At 32.2% G+C, this 15,126-nt stretch overlaps 1 protein-coding gene across 1 annotated transcript in view; it reads left to right on the plus strand.

Moving 5' to 3' along the window:
- LOC129216724 (uncharacterized) overlaps positions 1-9,614 on the plus strand; it is a 68,113-nt gene extending 58,499 nt beyond the window's left edge. The window contains 2 exon segments of the mRNA XM_054850941.1: positions 5,003-5,139; positions 8,581-9,614. Coding sequence (XP_054706916.1) covers positions 5,003-5,139; positions 8,581-8,766 — 323 coding nt within the window. The 3' untranslated portion in view covers positions 8,767-9,614.
- The last annotated feature ends 5,512 nt before the right edge of the window (positions 9,615-15,126 follow it).

The raw sequence follows: 15,126 nt of genomic DNA on the forward strand, positions 1-15,126 counted from the left end.
AATTTTAAATTTTATCGTTGCTTGTAAATTGATGGATTAAAACCTGTTATAATATTTCTGTCACAGAAAACTAGCTATAACAGTAATATTGTAGGAACTGGAATGTCAGCTGTTCAGAATTTCAACTGTAGAATATTATTCTCTATGTTTTGTGTTCATGTTGATTTATTCATGTTGTTCATGCAAATTAACTTCTTTCTAATACATTAACTTTTTGTGGCAACAGTGTGTTTTCAAAGTATAAAACTGTCGGTGTTGTGGCGGTCAGGGCTTGTTTATTTTTTCTTGGCACGCGCGCGTAACCTTAACAAATTGTTTTAACCAGATTTTAATAAATATTGTTTTTGTTTTAACAAAAGTGCCGTCTCTCGTCCTTAAGTTCAGATTGAAGTATGTTGAAGAGAGAATCTTGAAAATTTTGGTTAAATGTTCCGTACGCACAACCTAAATTTAAATATGTTTAGATTTAACAAATATATCATCAAAAGAGTTTTTATTGTCGTTTAAACTACCAGGTATTCGAGTCCGAGTAAACAATACCCGACTTCAGACAGAAAGGTACGGCTTCCGTTTATAGAACACCACTAAGAAACTGAAACTCCCCAGAAACCATAGCGAATGCATGCCAGGTGCTTCTCACTCGTAACAGGAAACTTAGTCTCTACTCTCTAGGTGCCCCTGCGGGTCCCCAGATCCCAACGACCGCCCCCGAAGGGGTTTACCAAGGCTGAAACCAAATATATTTTCCCCCGCCTGATCACCGGGTGATGAGAAAGACCCATCACCGTAGCGGACGGGGGATAGAACACCCCTAAGGTAGAAGTCCGATTTAGCTCAGGCAGCAGACTATAGATATGAGCATCATCTATCAACATTTCGATAATTTTGATCCAAACCAGAAGGCGAATAACTCCTGGCTCAGCACCCCCAGATTTACTAATTTGGAATAGAAACTTCGAAGACTTAATGATCAAATTATATTTACCTTGACCCAGTCACCATTAGCGAACACAGAGGATCTTTGATGGGCTGGCGTCGAACCCATCACTCTCCAGTTACGAATCCAACACCTTAGCGATCAGGCCACGACGTATGAATAGTAGCTAATAATATTAATCATAAGAGTAATAATATTAGTTAAACACATTTATGAAATTGTTGCAACTGACAGTGATTTATTACACAACATAAAAACTCGAGGTCATATGATAACTGAAAAGCTGCAATGTCCCATGTCAATACAGTACATTGTACAATCCTGTAAAATGTCATTTCTCATACAGACAAAAAACTAATAAGTAAATATCGTAAATAAAAAGAAAGATAAACTTTTTCTTGAGGCGAAAATACATTAATTTTCTCGCCGTCGCACAGTGCGGTAGCCCAGAGTTTCCCAAACTGTGGTCCGCGGACCCCCGGGGGTCCGCGAGTTTATGCCAGGGGGTTCGCGTTGCTATGTAGCTAAAACGTTAAATATAATTATGATTAAAAGACGAGTAACGGTATTTTAATTTAAAATGAAAGCACATTTATGAGGAATAAAAAAGTTCTTGCGAGTACATGCAAGGCGGTTGCTCCCTATAATTGAGGCAAACTTTAAGCAGGCAGCATTGTGAAGGCTACGCAGATCCTAATCGCAGCATTACGACGCTGCCAGGGTAGGTTTTCCCGAACCATAGTTGATAATTAAATCCTAATACGCCATAAAAATGCAACTCATATGAAAATTAACACTTAAACTAGGCTAACTTCAAAAGTTCATTTCCATTAGTAATTTCGTTGCAGAAATTTGGTAATAGCAATTTTTTCCTAATTGAATTTCAAATAGAATTTTACTTCCATAGCTCAAAATAATGATGTAAGAAATGAAAAACGGACAAGAACTCTGAAAAATATACAGAACAATGAATAAATCAGTGAATAAAATATGACAACGTATATAAAGTACAAATTGAGAATGAAAAAAAAGGTTAAAAAACCAGCTAACAGCTGTTTCGGCACTCTAAAATACAAGTGCCATCATCAATGCATTAAAAACGAAGACAGGTTCACCCGACTAAAACACAGTCGAGGCGAACAATGGACTGTGTTTTAGTCGGGTGAACCTGTCTTCGTTTTTAATGCACTGATGATGGCACTTGTATTTTAGAGTGCCGAAACAGCTGTTTGCTGGTTTTTTAACCTTTTTTTCATTCTCAATTTGTACTTTATATACGTTGTCATATTTTATTCACTATGCAGTACAAAGTTTTCGACTGCTTTTTATGTAATGAATAAATCAATTTAAAGAAAAAAAAAGCGTACAAATGTATTAGAAAAAATAGATTTCACTGTGTCATATCATTTTTTTTTTCTTTTCTTTGCGGGCGCCGGAGGGGGGGGGGGGGGTCCGCGAAGTTCGTAATTTTTCTGAAGGGGTCCGTGGAGGTCCGAAGTTTGGGAACTTCAGCGGTAGCCTATGGACAAAAGTGGAAAATGCGACTTTTTTTTTCAACTTGTTTCTTATTATTAATCCTTTCATAGTGAACTCAGTGAAATGGAATTTTAGCTTTCAATCCAATATCATAAAAACAAAGGTTAGAAATCATGTTCGAACAAGTGGCAAATCGCATTTCTCAATTAGTGAAACAAGTTTTATTTAGTAGACTCTTCTTTTGTGTCTAGGACACATCGGCAATTTTTATAAATTTTATTATATTTACGGCTGATTGGGGTCAGTGGGAACCCTTTTGAGAATAGCTCGTTTTTTAAACCTTATACAAAAGTTTCGAACAAACAAATTTAACTTATTGTCTCATTTTATCTTGAGCATTGTTAATAAACAAAGTGCATCATTATTTTCTAAAGTAATGCTTGAAATATTCTAAACATTTATATATTTTTTTAAAAAATCGGATGTGTGTCCCACTTACCCCATAATAAGGGGTAAGTGGGTCACCCCTTTTTATTTAAATTTAAATGAAGCATGTCTAAAACAAGGGGGTAAGTAGGTCTTACATGATAAAGTATGTACATTTTTAGTGTGAATCATTTTTTTTTTTTTTTTTGTAAAATCTGTATTACGGACAATTTTAAAACGAAAAACAAACCAATATCATTTGTGATAATTATTGAGAACCTACAGGTATATATTTTACTTTTACACATAAAGGTGTGTTTAATGAACGTAATACAGTTGATTAAGATAAATTTGAGTAAATTTGCCAAAACAATAAGTTGAAAAAGAAATTGGAAATACTAAATGACTGTGCATGTGAAGTTGGCTAAGGAAGAACCATTATTGCTTCATCCTCAGTAATTATTCCAACATCATCTGCACTATACCAATTTAAAAAGTCACTAATTATATACGTTCTTGCAAATTCAACAGTATTTTTTAATTTGTATCATCATTTTCCAACATTAGGCCTACTTAAACCTTAATGTCATTCTTTCAAATACACAAACACCAGCTTTAGTAGTTTATGTAGCTGAACTATCAACTCCTACTAAGTCATTACAGTTGTCTTGTATTTCACCAATACATACATTTAATCAGAGTTGCTTTCGATTTTGAAATTCCCATTATAATAGGGGGACCCACTTATCCCGTATAGCAAAAATGTACGGGGTAAGTGGGACCTCACTGATCTTAACTTATTAATATTTTTTCATGCAGAAATTCGTGTTGTTGTATGAACTTTAAGTTAAACTATACGTGAAAAATTAACTATCACAAAAAATAATAAAAACTAATCTGGAAACACTTCTTTGAAAAATGTTGCATAAACTCGCAAAAAAAAAAAAAAAAAAAAAAAAAAAAAAAAAAAAAAAAATCAGAATTTTTTTTTACTAAGTGCTATGACCTAGAAAAAAAATTCCACGAATCCCAAATATGTGCAAAACCAATCACTGTGATGAAATTTAACATGATCTGTCCAAAAAGGTCTGAAAACTTTATCCATAATTCAGTTTTAGGGGAGTGACCCACTTCCCTCAACCAACCCTATATTCCATTTAGTATGTGGAAGGCATCAAAGAAGGTAAGTACGATCCATTTTTTCGTTAATATCTTTGAATGAAAATTGTTCGTTAATATTATCATTAAATAACGTTTATAAAAAAGAAAACTTCAAATAAATATTTTTCGATTTTGACCTAAAACTTCCCAAGTTTTTGAAATTTTCTGATTTAATAACAATTATAAATCAATAATATGCATGTATTTCCTGCTTTAAACTGCTTTCAATAGTTCTGGGTGATTCTCCAAAAACCTAATATTTTCCAATCACAATTTTTGCTGAAAAAAGCCTGAAAAAAATTATTTTTTACTCATTATTTAGAAATCTATGCTACACCCTCAAAGGGGGGGGGGCAAATTTTCAAACACCCGGAGAATGACAAGCAACACCAGGAGGGTTACAAAATGAATTTCATCACAGGTTATCAAAAATGTAACTACGTTAGTGAAGAGTAACTGCAGCCTACATAAAAAAGCATGATTTTTTCATAACAAAACAAAATTTATGTAAAACCTCCCTCAACGGACACTCCTAATTTCTTCGAATTCTAGTCCCTTTATACAGGTTCCGTCCATATTACTCTTATATTTCTTTAATATATTTTGGTATAAAAATTTCATTAACTAGCAGCTGACATTTACAAGTATCATATTACAAAGTAATGTAATACATATTACAAAATTCCGTCAAGAACGACTTTTGTACACTTCGACCGTAAGTGCGCCGCACGGTGCGTCGGTAGCTTTTGGATTTGCGGTGATCCAATTCAAGAGAGTCTCCGCTTAACGCTTAAAATTAAAAAAAAAAAAAAAATCCATCAAGATTTTTTAAATACGTAATTTAGAGTTTGCAGTTTCTTCCATTTTTTAAAATACTATTCCCTAATACTTTCATTGTTTACTTTTTATAAATTAACTTAAACTAACGTTTCTAGTAATATTTTGCTAGTTCTTTTGGATGAAAAACTTATTTTAACTGTTAAAGTTTTTTTTTTTTTTCAGGTGCTTTTCAAATGATTCCGGTCATCATCAATTCCCTTGTTCATGTAATAATGTACTCATATTACGGATTAGCAGCATTGGGTCCAGAAATTCAGAAATATTTGTGGTGGAAGAAATACATTACTCTTATGCAAATGGTAATTTCATTTCAAATTATTAAAACCGTTGTAAAAATACCTTATTCCGACGCAATGAGTTTCTAAATGGTTCAGTTCAAATATCGGTTGAAAAACCACTGAGCTTTATAACCAACTGGGATGCTATCCGAGCTGTTTATCATTATCTTCTCGAACTGAGCCATAACTCAAGAAGAAAATTTGAATTTTAGAAATGGATACCGAGATGATATCTTTACGTTTATTAAAAGTATAAAGCGTTTCTTTTTAGCACAATTTACAAAATTAAAAAAAAAGTGATTTTTTTTTTTGCTCAAATTCATTTGAACCTTCAAATCTTTAAGATAGGTGAACACCCTAAATATATATATATATATATATACAGATATATATTCGTTAATATTCATAGCGCCATTCTTAAAACTAACACCATTCTAATAAATAAACGTACCTTATTATAACTTCGTAAAATTTATTTTATCACATTTGATTCAGCTATGCATATTTGTTTTGGTGTAATTTGTTTTTTAGCCGATATGTGGCAACAATAATAAATCAAAATTATTAGCACTTTTCTACATTTATGTGAAACTAAAACAACTGTCACATTGCTTTTGTTCGTGATTTTTTTTTGTTTTTTTGCAAATAAATGAACAAAACTTCTCTATTATTCGCAACTCCAACGAACTATAGGGGGCACTGCAGTCACTGTCTAATGGCGGACGAAAAAACTAAAACAAACGCACGTGGTAACGAAGAAAATGCTAAAAGTGTTGTGATTTTTGTTCGTATGTATGATTTTTTTTTGTTTTATCTTTTTTAAATCAATATTTTAAGTCCTGAGGATATTTTGGCCCACGTAGAAAGAAATGAGAATTCAAGAAGAATTACTAAACGTCAAACATTAATGCAAACTACGTAGTTCGTAGTTCTAAGCAGCCATTTCCACGATGTTGAATTCGATATTTATCAATTCTTGATAAAACTAAATAATAATTGTGGCCTGACAAGAATAACAATTAATGCTAGATAATTTAATTATATGACATTACGAATTATTATCAACAGAAGATGATACTTCTTTGCCTTGCTTGGCTAGCGCTTATTGTTTTGCATTTGTAGCTGAGTTATTTCTCTCAAATTCCCGAATCGGTTAATTTAAAATTTTTCTGTTTCGATGTTTCTAATTTCTGAGTTACGATTTAATTATGTCATGTTATGCAAATCATCAACAAAATTCTCACAGAAATATGGAAGTAGTTTTCTTTTCAGTTGAATGACCATTATTTCTTTTAACTTATCGAATTCTGTAATCTTACTACCATTTTATTCCACTCATGATAAAAATTAAAAATGGTTTAACTAAAAACGCGAAATCTCGCCAAGGTTACTTTGCTCGCACAATACTAAAACTATAACCCTAAACAAATTTGGCGAAACCTTTCAGCTGAGAATAAAAGGAATAAAGTAAATTCTTTCTCGGTTAAACATTTTTCATTTTGTTCTACGATAATATATTCAAGAAAATATTTTGCATACTGTCCATTCCAACTGAATGCTGCTGTAAAATATGGTTAGTTAAATTAATTTAAGATTTAAAAAAAAACCCCATATTCTTACAAATTCATACAAAACAATAAAATTTTTTACCTTGTATAACGTTATCCAAATTTGTTAATCCAGAGTTTTCGCTTTAACCATTTCTTAATCAACTCACATTTTAAAAGGAAATAAGGAAAACTAACATTATTCTGAAAAGCTCGAGAATACTACTAAGGGACTAAACAATTTCTGTAGCTGAAAGCTACAGAAATCGAACTAAGACACATCGATTGCGTTGATAAATACTCAGAACAAACTGCCTGTGTTTACGTGAACAGACACACATGGAACGCAATGTGGCTAAGTTTTAGTTTTTCCGGCAGTTTTGTAAATCACCGCAAGGTAGCGTATTCGAGCGCTGGAGTTGCGAATTTATTTTGTTTTCAAAAAAAAAAAAAAAGAAATTCTTTATGAAAATTACGTATTGAGAAAGATGTGTTGAAGCTGTAAGTAAGATTTCCTCAGATTATAAAAAAAAATATATATGTATTTTGGGAAATGGGTTTCGTCATGGGTATGTAGGTATATTACTTTGTATATAAAATGTGTACTAACTAAAAATTGAACCTTGGGCGCCACAAATAGAGGGGGGAAATCGTTAACTTTCACATTAAAAAACTTCAAAACCACTATTTGTAACCCTTAAAGCTTTAGATTAGTTTACCGCCAGAAATCCTTACTAATATTATAAATTTCGAACGTGTCATTTTTTGTTAGTTTGTTATTTTTTCAAGCCTTAGTTACTTAACCTATCATCATGAAATTTGGCATTCGCAACTCCAGAGCTCGAATACGCTACCTTGCGGTGATTAACAATACTAAAGGAAAAGGTAAAACATTCCATTCCACGTGTTTTCTTTGGGGTAAATTACAGGCTTCAGACAGTTTATGATTTAATGTAATTTCAGAAGAATAGAAAAGAAACACACACACGATGAAAAATTACTGTCATTCACTAAGCGTCAAAGCAAGTTATAAGTTACGGCGTGTGTTTGTTTTACCTTTTTCAAATGCCATTAGACAGAGGCTGCAGCGCACGCTATAGTTTAATGGAGTTGCGAATACACGTTGTCATGAGTGAAATGAACATAGGATACCTTTTGTTCAAAAAATAAAGTATTCCCAACGTTTAAGATTTTTTCTCAATTAAAAAAAAAACATAAATTTGCAATTATCTAATCGAAATACCGTCGTTTTTGTTCAAATAGCTGCATAGTTTGAACATCACCCGAAAGTTGAGGGATAGTTAAAACATCCCTAAATTTTTCTTTTTAAGATAATTCTATGTACTCTCTACAACGAGGCTTATCTTCATTTTTGAAGTATCGTCTGCGGTTTCTGGTCATAGAATTGAAGTTAAATAAAGTTGAATTTCTGATTCGTAGCAGACGATATTTTCGTATAGAAAAGTCGGTTTAGCTTCTCACGTTTTTTTTTTTTTTTAAATATCATATTGCCTGCGCTTTGTGCCAGTTTTAATAGCTTCTGTGGAACATAGAGGTTAAATTGTCATAAGTTGATATACGTTAGTTTTAGAATCACTTTTAGGCTAAGTTTTAAAGATTTTTTATGAAAGAATTTTCAGAATTAGATTCTTTAGTACATGCTGCTGTCAACGTGGAAAGATCGTGCCTTGTGCTTTCTGATATATACAGATGACTGAAGTTCTGGGATTTTAAAGAAATCGAAAGAGGTCGAAATTTAAATTTTGTCATAAATTGCTCTTTTCTAAAAATTGATGGGAAATTTTTAGATTAGCCTGATTGCCGAACATGCGGCACTTTCACCACAGAGGTTTTGATTTATTTTCTCATGTAAAAATAACTTTATGTGGAATTACTAAACACAGTTTCCTTACAGGTACAGTTTGTCGTTATTATGCTCATCTACGCAGTAGCACACATGATCAACTGTGCGACATCAACGAAGATCCTTTATTTTGGTGTTTTTCTCACAAGTCTCTTTCTCATCCTTTTTGCCAACTTCTACATTCAAACGTATCTGAAAAGGACGGTAAAAAATACCAAAGTGCAACATGAAGACTGAAAAACGACTAAATACTTACAAGAAAGTGATGCAGAAAATTATACGGGGAAAAAATCAACGTATAGTTTTTGAGGGAATGCCGAAATACTCAGCAAGCACCACTAGATTTTAAAAAAAAAAACGCACTAATGGGACTCGGAATTGAATAGTTTAGAAACGACCCTCTTGACTTTTCCTTTTTTTGCGAAAACATTATCCAGCACACACTACCCAGCATTCAGAATATAACATCCAGCATGCAGCACCTGGCAATCATTTGAATTTTGACGTCTTGAATTCAAATTATGATAGCAATAAAAGCCATTAGTATAAACAAGAAACACAACTAGTAGGGTCCTATCGCAATTTGAGATTGCAAAAAACATAATTAGAGTTCAAGATCTTAAAATTAAAAAAAAAAAATAGGGGGGTTTCTATATGGGGGGTTGCTAAGAAAATTGGACCTTTCTGTGTTACGACTCGATGTTCTGTGCGGGAACAACGGAACCTGAAAATGGTACTGTCCCGTTCAAAACAGGACGCATGGCCACCTACGTATGCAGTGAGAGCCTGGAAACTTATTATCACTGAAAAGCTGACTACAGAATTTTGCGTACGATGCGGTCGCCATGCTCGTCCTCCTCCTCTGACAGATCTGAGGCATTTCAAGCTGGATGGAAGAATCTTTGAATGTTTTCTGTATTCCATGGAATTTTCACAATTGCTGCATATTCATAAATAAAAAAAGCTATTTTCCGTATGTGTTGCTGTTCCTCTGAGTACTTGTGCTTTTTCTGCAAGCAATTGTTTACCGCTTGAGAGTTGCATTCCAACCACAATCAAGAAAACTAAGAATTGTGTATATCCAAAAATACTGCTCAAACTCAAAAAGAAAGAAACCTAAATTGCAACTTGAAAAACGTAATAAAACTCAAGTCTTATTATCATCCAAAAAAAAAAAAAAAAAGACACTGTGAAATAAAATCAAGCATAATTGATTTACTTGCAATCAGAATAATTACATTCCTCAACTTTTTTCTTTTAATTTTCAAGATAACAGTTTTCGCAAGTTTTTGGACTAGACGTTTAAAAGATTTCTTCTAAAAGTTCTGATCTAGAAAAGACTACGAAATTGGAGGGGAAATCACAGGCTATGACTCAGACTCCTGTGCCCCAAAGTTAGTCCAACTCCGATTCCGTAGCCCTGGATTTAGGATTCCATTGTTAGTAGAACCCATGGGCGGATTTATGGGGGGGGGCAGAGGGGGGAAATGCCTCCCCCCCAGTTTTCGGAGGACTTTAAATAATAACAACACATCTTCCAAAATCTTAAAACAAAAAATCATTATTATTTTTTCTTTTTTTGAATAGTTCAATGAAAATGAAGAGGATAGTGAATGTCCTTTTCTGATGGGAGAAAAGACAAAAAAGAACATTAAATACAAATAGTACAGCTGTCAGTGGGGTGCTGAAAATTGCCTAAATTCACTATTTTGGACTGAACACCATTTGGGCAAGTATACAAATGAAAATATAGTCAAAACGAGCTATGCATTCAGCTGCAACACTTCTAATAATTGACGATTATTTTTAAATTAGAACCTTAAACAAAGGGAACCCCACCCCCTCCCCCATTTGCGCTAACAGAACTATCTGCTCGTTATGATTTGTTTTCTTTCTTTTCAGAATGTTTATTTTCAATTTGCGTGATTTCAAAAACTAGATATTTTGTGTTGTTACAGACGAAAGAATTTGAAGAACGTTCTGGATTCACATGTTCAGATTGGTAAAATTGTAAAAATCCTTTAACCGTAAAAACTGACGAACTTTCGTAAAAATTACAAAAATCTGCAGGTAATAGGGCCGAATTTGCCTGTAAGATGAGCAAGCTATAGCTTCGGGCCACTGCTTTGAAGTGGGTCCGTTACTCGTAAAAAATTGCATGATTTGTTCCTTGAAAAATGGAAAGTGCTTGAAAAAACTTATTTCATCTTCAAGTGCTTGAAAACCTTGAATATTTGGAAAAGCGTGGCTACAAACCTTAAATTTTAAATTTCTAACAAATGGTAGGGGGAGGAATGCCAAAATATGTCAAATTTAGCTCCTTGCTACATCGTGCATCAAAAGTGTAAAAATCATGGTTCTTACGTATGTAACATATTACTTGAAATAAATTTTTGTGACTCACATGTTTCATATCTTGCTATTTATTTAATCCCGAATGCAGTATTTTGGAAATTCTTTTGTATTGATTGCTTTTATCTTGCTTCTACTTCATATTGTTAATCTGTTTAACCCGGAAAAAATGATACACTACCTCTATTCCTTTTCGTTTTCTGTACTGCTTATAATTTAAAAAAAAAATTGTTGTAATGAGAGAATTCTATAGTTTATTTTTTCTTTTAAACTTAAAAGAGCTGGTTTTTTTTTTTTTTTTTACAAAGTTTAAATAATACTGTACAACTGTATAATCTAGTACTCAATTTCAGAGACTGGAAAGTGCAAATGAAGTGCCTTAAATTATTAAATGTTCTAAAATCCTTGAAAAAAATTGGCACAGTATAACCTACTAGGGCTCTTGGGCTAAAACATCCAATCTAACCAACCAAACCTTGAAAATAATTAGACAAGTCTTTGAAACTCCTAAGCCAAGTGTGCTTCGATTTTATTTCTTATCAAGTGTATAAATTACGAATTGTTCTAATAAGTAGTATGTTACTCTCATGTTACATATTTTCTAATCCTTAAGCCTTATTAAATTCAAATAAACATGAAACACCAGCTGGCCTCGTGGTAGCTGTTCATAACTTTCCACCACTGCCTTGTAAATACCAACTGGCTCATAAAATTCACTCTGATAACACTAAATGGATGCACCGAATTAGGGTCGCAGCAACATGAGTTTTATCCGCCTAAAATTCTTATTATTTTAATCCAAACTTCCGACTGTCTGTTACTGGACTCTTCTGTTACTGATGCGGATACCGTATTAGCTATAAATAACTCTTGCATAGGTCGTGCATAGAGATGAAAACAGTCCGAAAAAAAACCCGGAAATTTTCCGAAAAAACGGAAAAAACCGTTTTTTTCCGATCCGGAAAAATTGAAAAACTGAATTTTTTGTAGTTTTCGCGAAGTTTTAATTGAAATTTTCAGTAAAAAGGGATAGAATTAACAATTTCTCATACTTGAATTCTGATGCTATTTCCTTCTCCCCCCACTCCCTCCTTGTTTGTTAAAATACTGCATAACTTTGATAATGCAGGTTTTTGTATGATATTTTGCATATAGATTTAAAAAAAAAAAAAAACATTTAATACTTTTTGCAAAAAAAAAAAAAAAAAAAAGAAACATTTTTCACAAAATTATCTTAATAATATCAATTTGGAGAACCGTTAGAGGTGAGAGCAATATACGGGGTGTTCCGTTTTAACCCGCAAGATCTCTATTTTCACAACCGTTAGTCCTAGATACATACTTCGAAATGGAAAAATGATCAAAATCGAGGCAGGGTTAAGAAATTAAAAGTTTGTAACAAAAATAAAAAGGGTCAAAAAATACAAAATTTAACTTTTTATACTTTTTATATGGGCCCTAGGTCCCCTGCCTTACATTTAGGGAATTAATCTCTATTGGAAAATAATCCCAAAACAAAAAGTTTGAAATTAGTACGACCAATATTCACCGAGATATGTAACGCAGCGTTTTGTGACTTACACCACTTTTCACTCGCAGTCAATAACACCTCTTTTTTGGCGGGGGGGGGGGGATATAGCAGTTAACCATGGGTTTAAAATTATATGTGTGCATAGAGTGTGGTTTTTCAAATGGTTTGAGATTTTGTCGTGTGATTTTTCGTATCATGACATAACGTTTCCATTTATTTTTAAATAGCAATTAAAAAAAAAAACTTTTTTTTTACTTCGACAAACTGTCATTCTTCTGAAAGGGCGATAAGTTCGAATGTCACTTTCTATATGATCCCTTAAAACTTTGAGCTCGAATATCCCCTTGAGTTTTGGTCGCACAAATGTCTTTTTGTGTGTGTGTCTGTGTGAGTTAGTTACATCTCTTAATGGAGATTATTTCCCTAAATATAACTTAGGGGACCTGGAGGCTGTATAAAAAGTTAAATTTTGTATTTTTTGACTCATTTTTATTTTTGCTTCAAATTCTCCATATCTTAACTCTGCATCTGATTTTGAACATTTTTGCAATCGGAGGTATGCATCTAGGACTAACGGTTGTGAAAATAGAGGTATTTGCAGGTTAAAACAGAACACTATGTATATATATATATATATATATAAAGAATATGTATTAAGGTGTCCCAAAAAAAAAAGCGAAAGTAGGTTTTTCAAGTCGCGCACCCTCTTATATTTTTTTCTTTTAGGTCAAAACAATTGTAAAAGCAGTTTCATGCAGTTTAAACAACGGCAAACCATGCCGATTTGCACCTGAAACTGCAAACCAGCCCTGTGTACTTGGCCGAATAAAAATAATTTTGTTTTGGAAGTTCGAAATTTCATGTTGATAAAACGTTGGCCCTATAGCCCCACATGTTCCACAAAAATATTTATCCAGATTAAAAAATATTTAGGTGTCTAGCAGGATGTCTAAAATTTATAATTTTCTTAAAAAACTGATTTTTTAAATTTATCTTTAAAAAATACATAAACATTTAAATAAAATATCAAGTTCAAAAATTATTAAAGAACACATTTTTAAATTGAATATAATATAATTAAAATGAAAAATTTAACTTAAAATTGTAAAAAAAAACATATTTTGAGTAGGGGGAGGTGGGGTACGTTGGACCGTGGAGCACAAGTTGGACCGCTCTCAATTATTTGAATACTATTAATATTTATTTTATCTTATGACCAACAAGTAGCACCTATGATCCTACAAATCCTATAATGAAATCACATGGTAGTTATATTGAAAAAATTTCATTCCAGAAAGTGTTATTTCAGTAGTCCTGAGTAATTTTCAGAAAACTGTAACTTAATTTTTTTTTTATTTTTTATTTTTTTTAATGGTTTTCATCGAAATCGCGGAAAAAAATAAACTTCTGTCTAAAAGTAAGTTCTTTTAATTCACAATAATTAACATTTTATTCATTTGTTGTCAAAAACAAACAAAAAAAAATATGACATCACTTCTTCGGGGTAGGCAGCTCCACTCTTTGTGGGGGGCACGTTTGGACCGGACCAACCTACTCCACACAATTTCAAAACTTATTTTTTCTCTTAAATCTCAATAATTGTAACAATATTCTAAGTGTTTGTATATTATCCATTCATTTCGTTGCATATTACACATGTTTTGAAACAACAATAATAAAAACTTAGATGAAAAAAAGAAAAGATGTATTTTATAATTATTTAACAAAAACTTTACTAAATTAATTTTACCAGAAGATTTATTTCAAATCTCCGCACTTTTTTACTATTTATGTTTTCAAATATACTTCCAAATTTTTGCATACAATTGTTTTCTAAGAGTAAAATATGCAATACATGCTACAATAAAGTTCCTGTATTAAACAAAATATTTTTGCTAAAAAAGCATTCTACATACAAACGAAATAAAACAAATAATTGATTCAAGAAATACAAAAATATACTTTTACTTAAGATTATTTAATTTTGATTTTAAAACACAAAGATATGCTAACGTAAAGCTGTCAATTTTATGTTACTTATTCTTTGAAGCATACGGTTTTAAATCGAGTTCATCTGTTTTATACAATTATACAAAACCTTCAATTACATACGATAAATTAAATATTTTCCCAAATTTTAACGCAAAATTCTATTTAGCTGAGGCGAAAAATAGGTGGAATAATAATTTTAAGCAAGGAAGATATTCGCAACTCCAACGAACTATAGGGGGCACTGAAGTCACTGTCTAATGGCGGACTTGAAAACTAAAACAAACGCACATGGTAACGAAGAAAATGCTAAAAGTGTTGTGATTTTTGTTCGTACGTATGATTTTTTCGCTTTATTCTTTTTAAATTAATTTTCAAAGTCTTGTGGATATTCTGGCCCACGTAGAAAGAAATAAGAATTCAAGAAGCATTACTAAACGTCAAAGACTAATGCAAACTACGTAGTTCGTAGTTCTAAGCAGCTATTTCCACGATGTTGAATTCGATATTTATCAATTCTTGATAAAACTAAATAATAATTGTGGCCTGACAAGAATAACAATTAATGTTAGAAAATTCAATATGAGATTACAAATTGTTATCGAAAGAAGAGGACTTTTTTTTTGCCTTGCTTGGCTAGCGCTTATTGTTTTCCATTTGTAGCTGAGTTATTTCTCTCGAATTCCTGAATCGGTTAATTTAAAAATTTTCTGTTTCGATTTTTC

The sequence above is a fragment of the Uloborus diversus genome, chromosome 2, assembly GCF_026930045.1.
Source record: "Uloborus diversus isolate 005 chromosome 2, Udiv.v.3.1, whole genome shotgun sequence".
In the NCBI taxonomy this organism is placed as follows: domain Eukaryota; kingdom Metazoa; phylum Arthropoda; class Arachnida; order Araneae; family Uloboridae; genus Uloborus; species Uloborus diversus.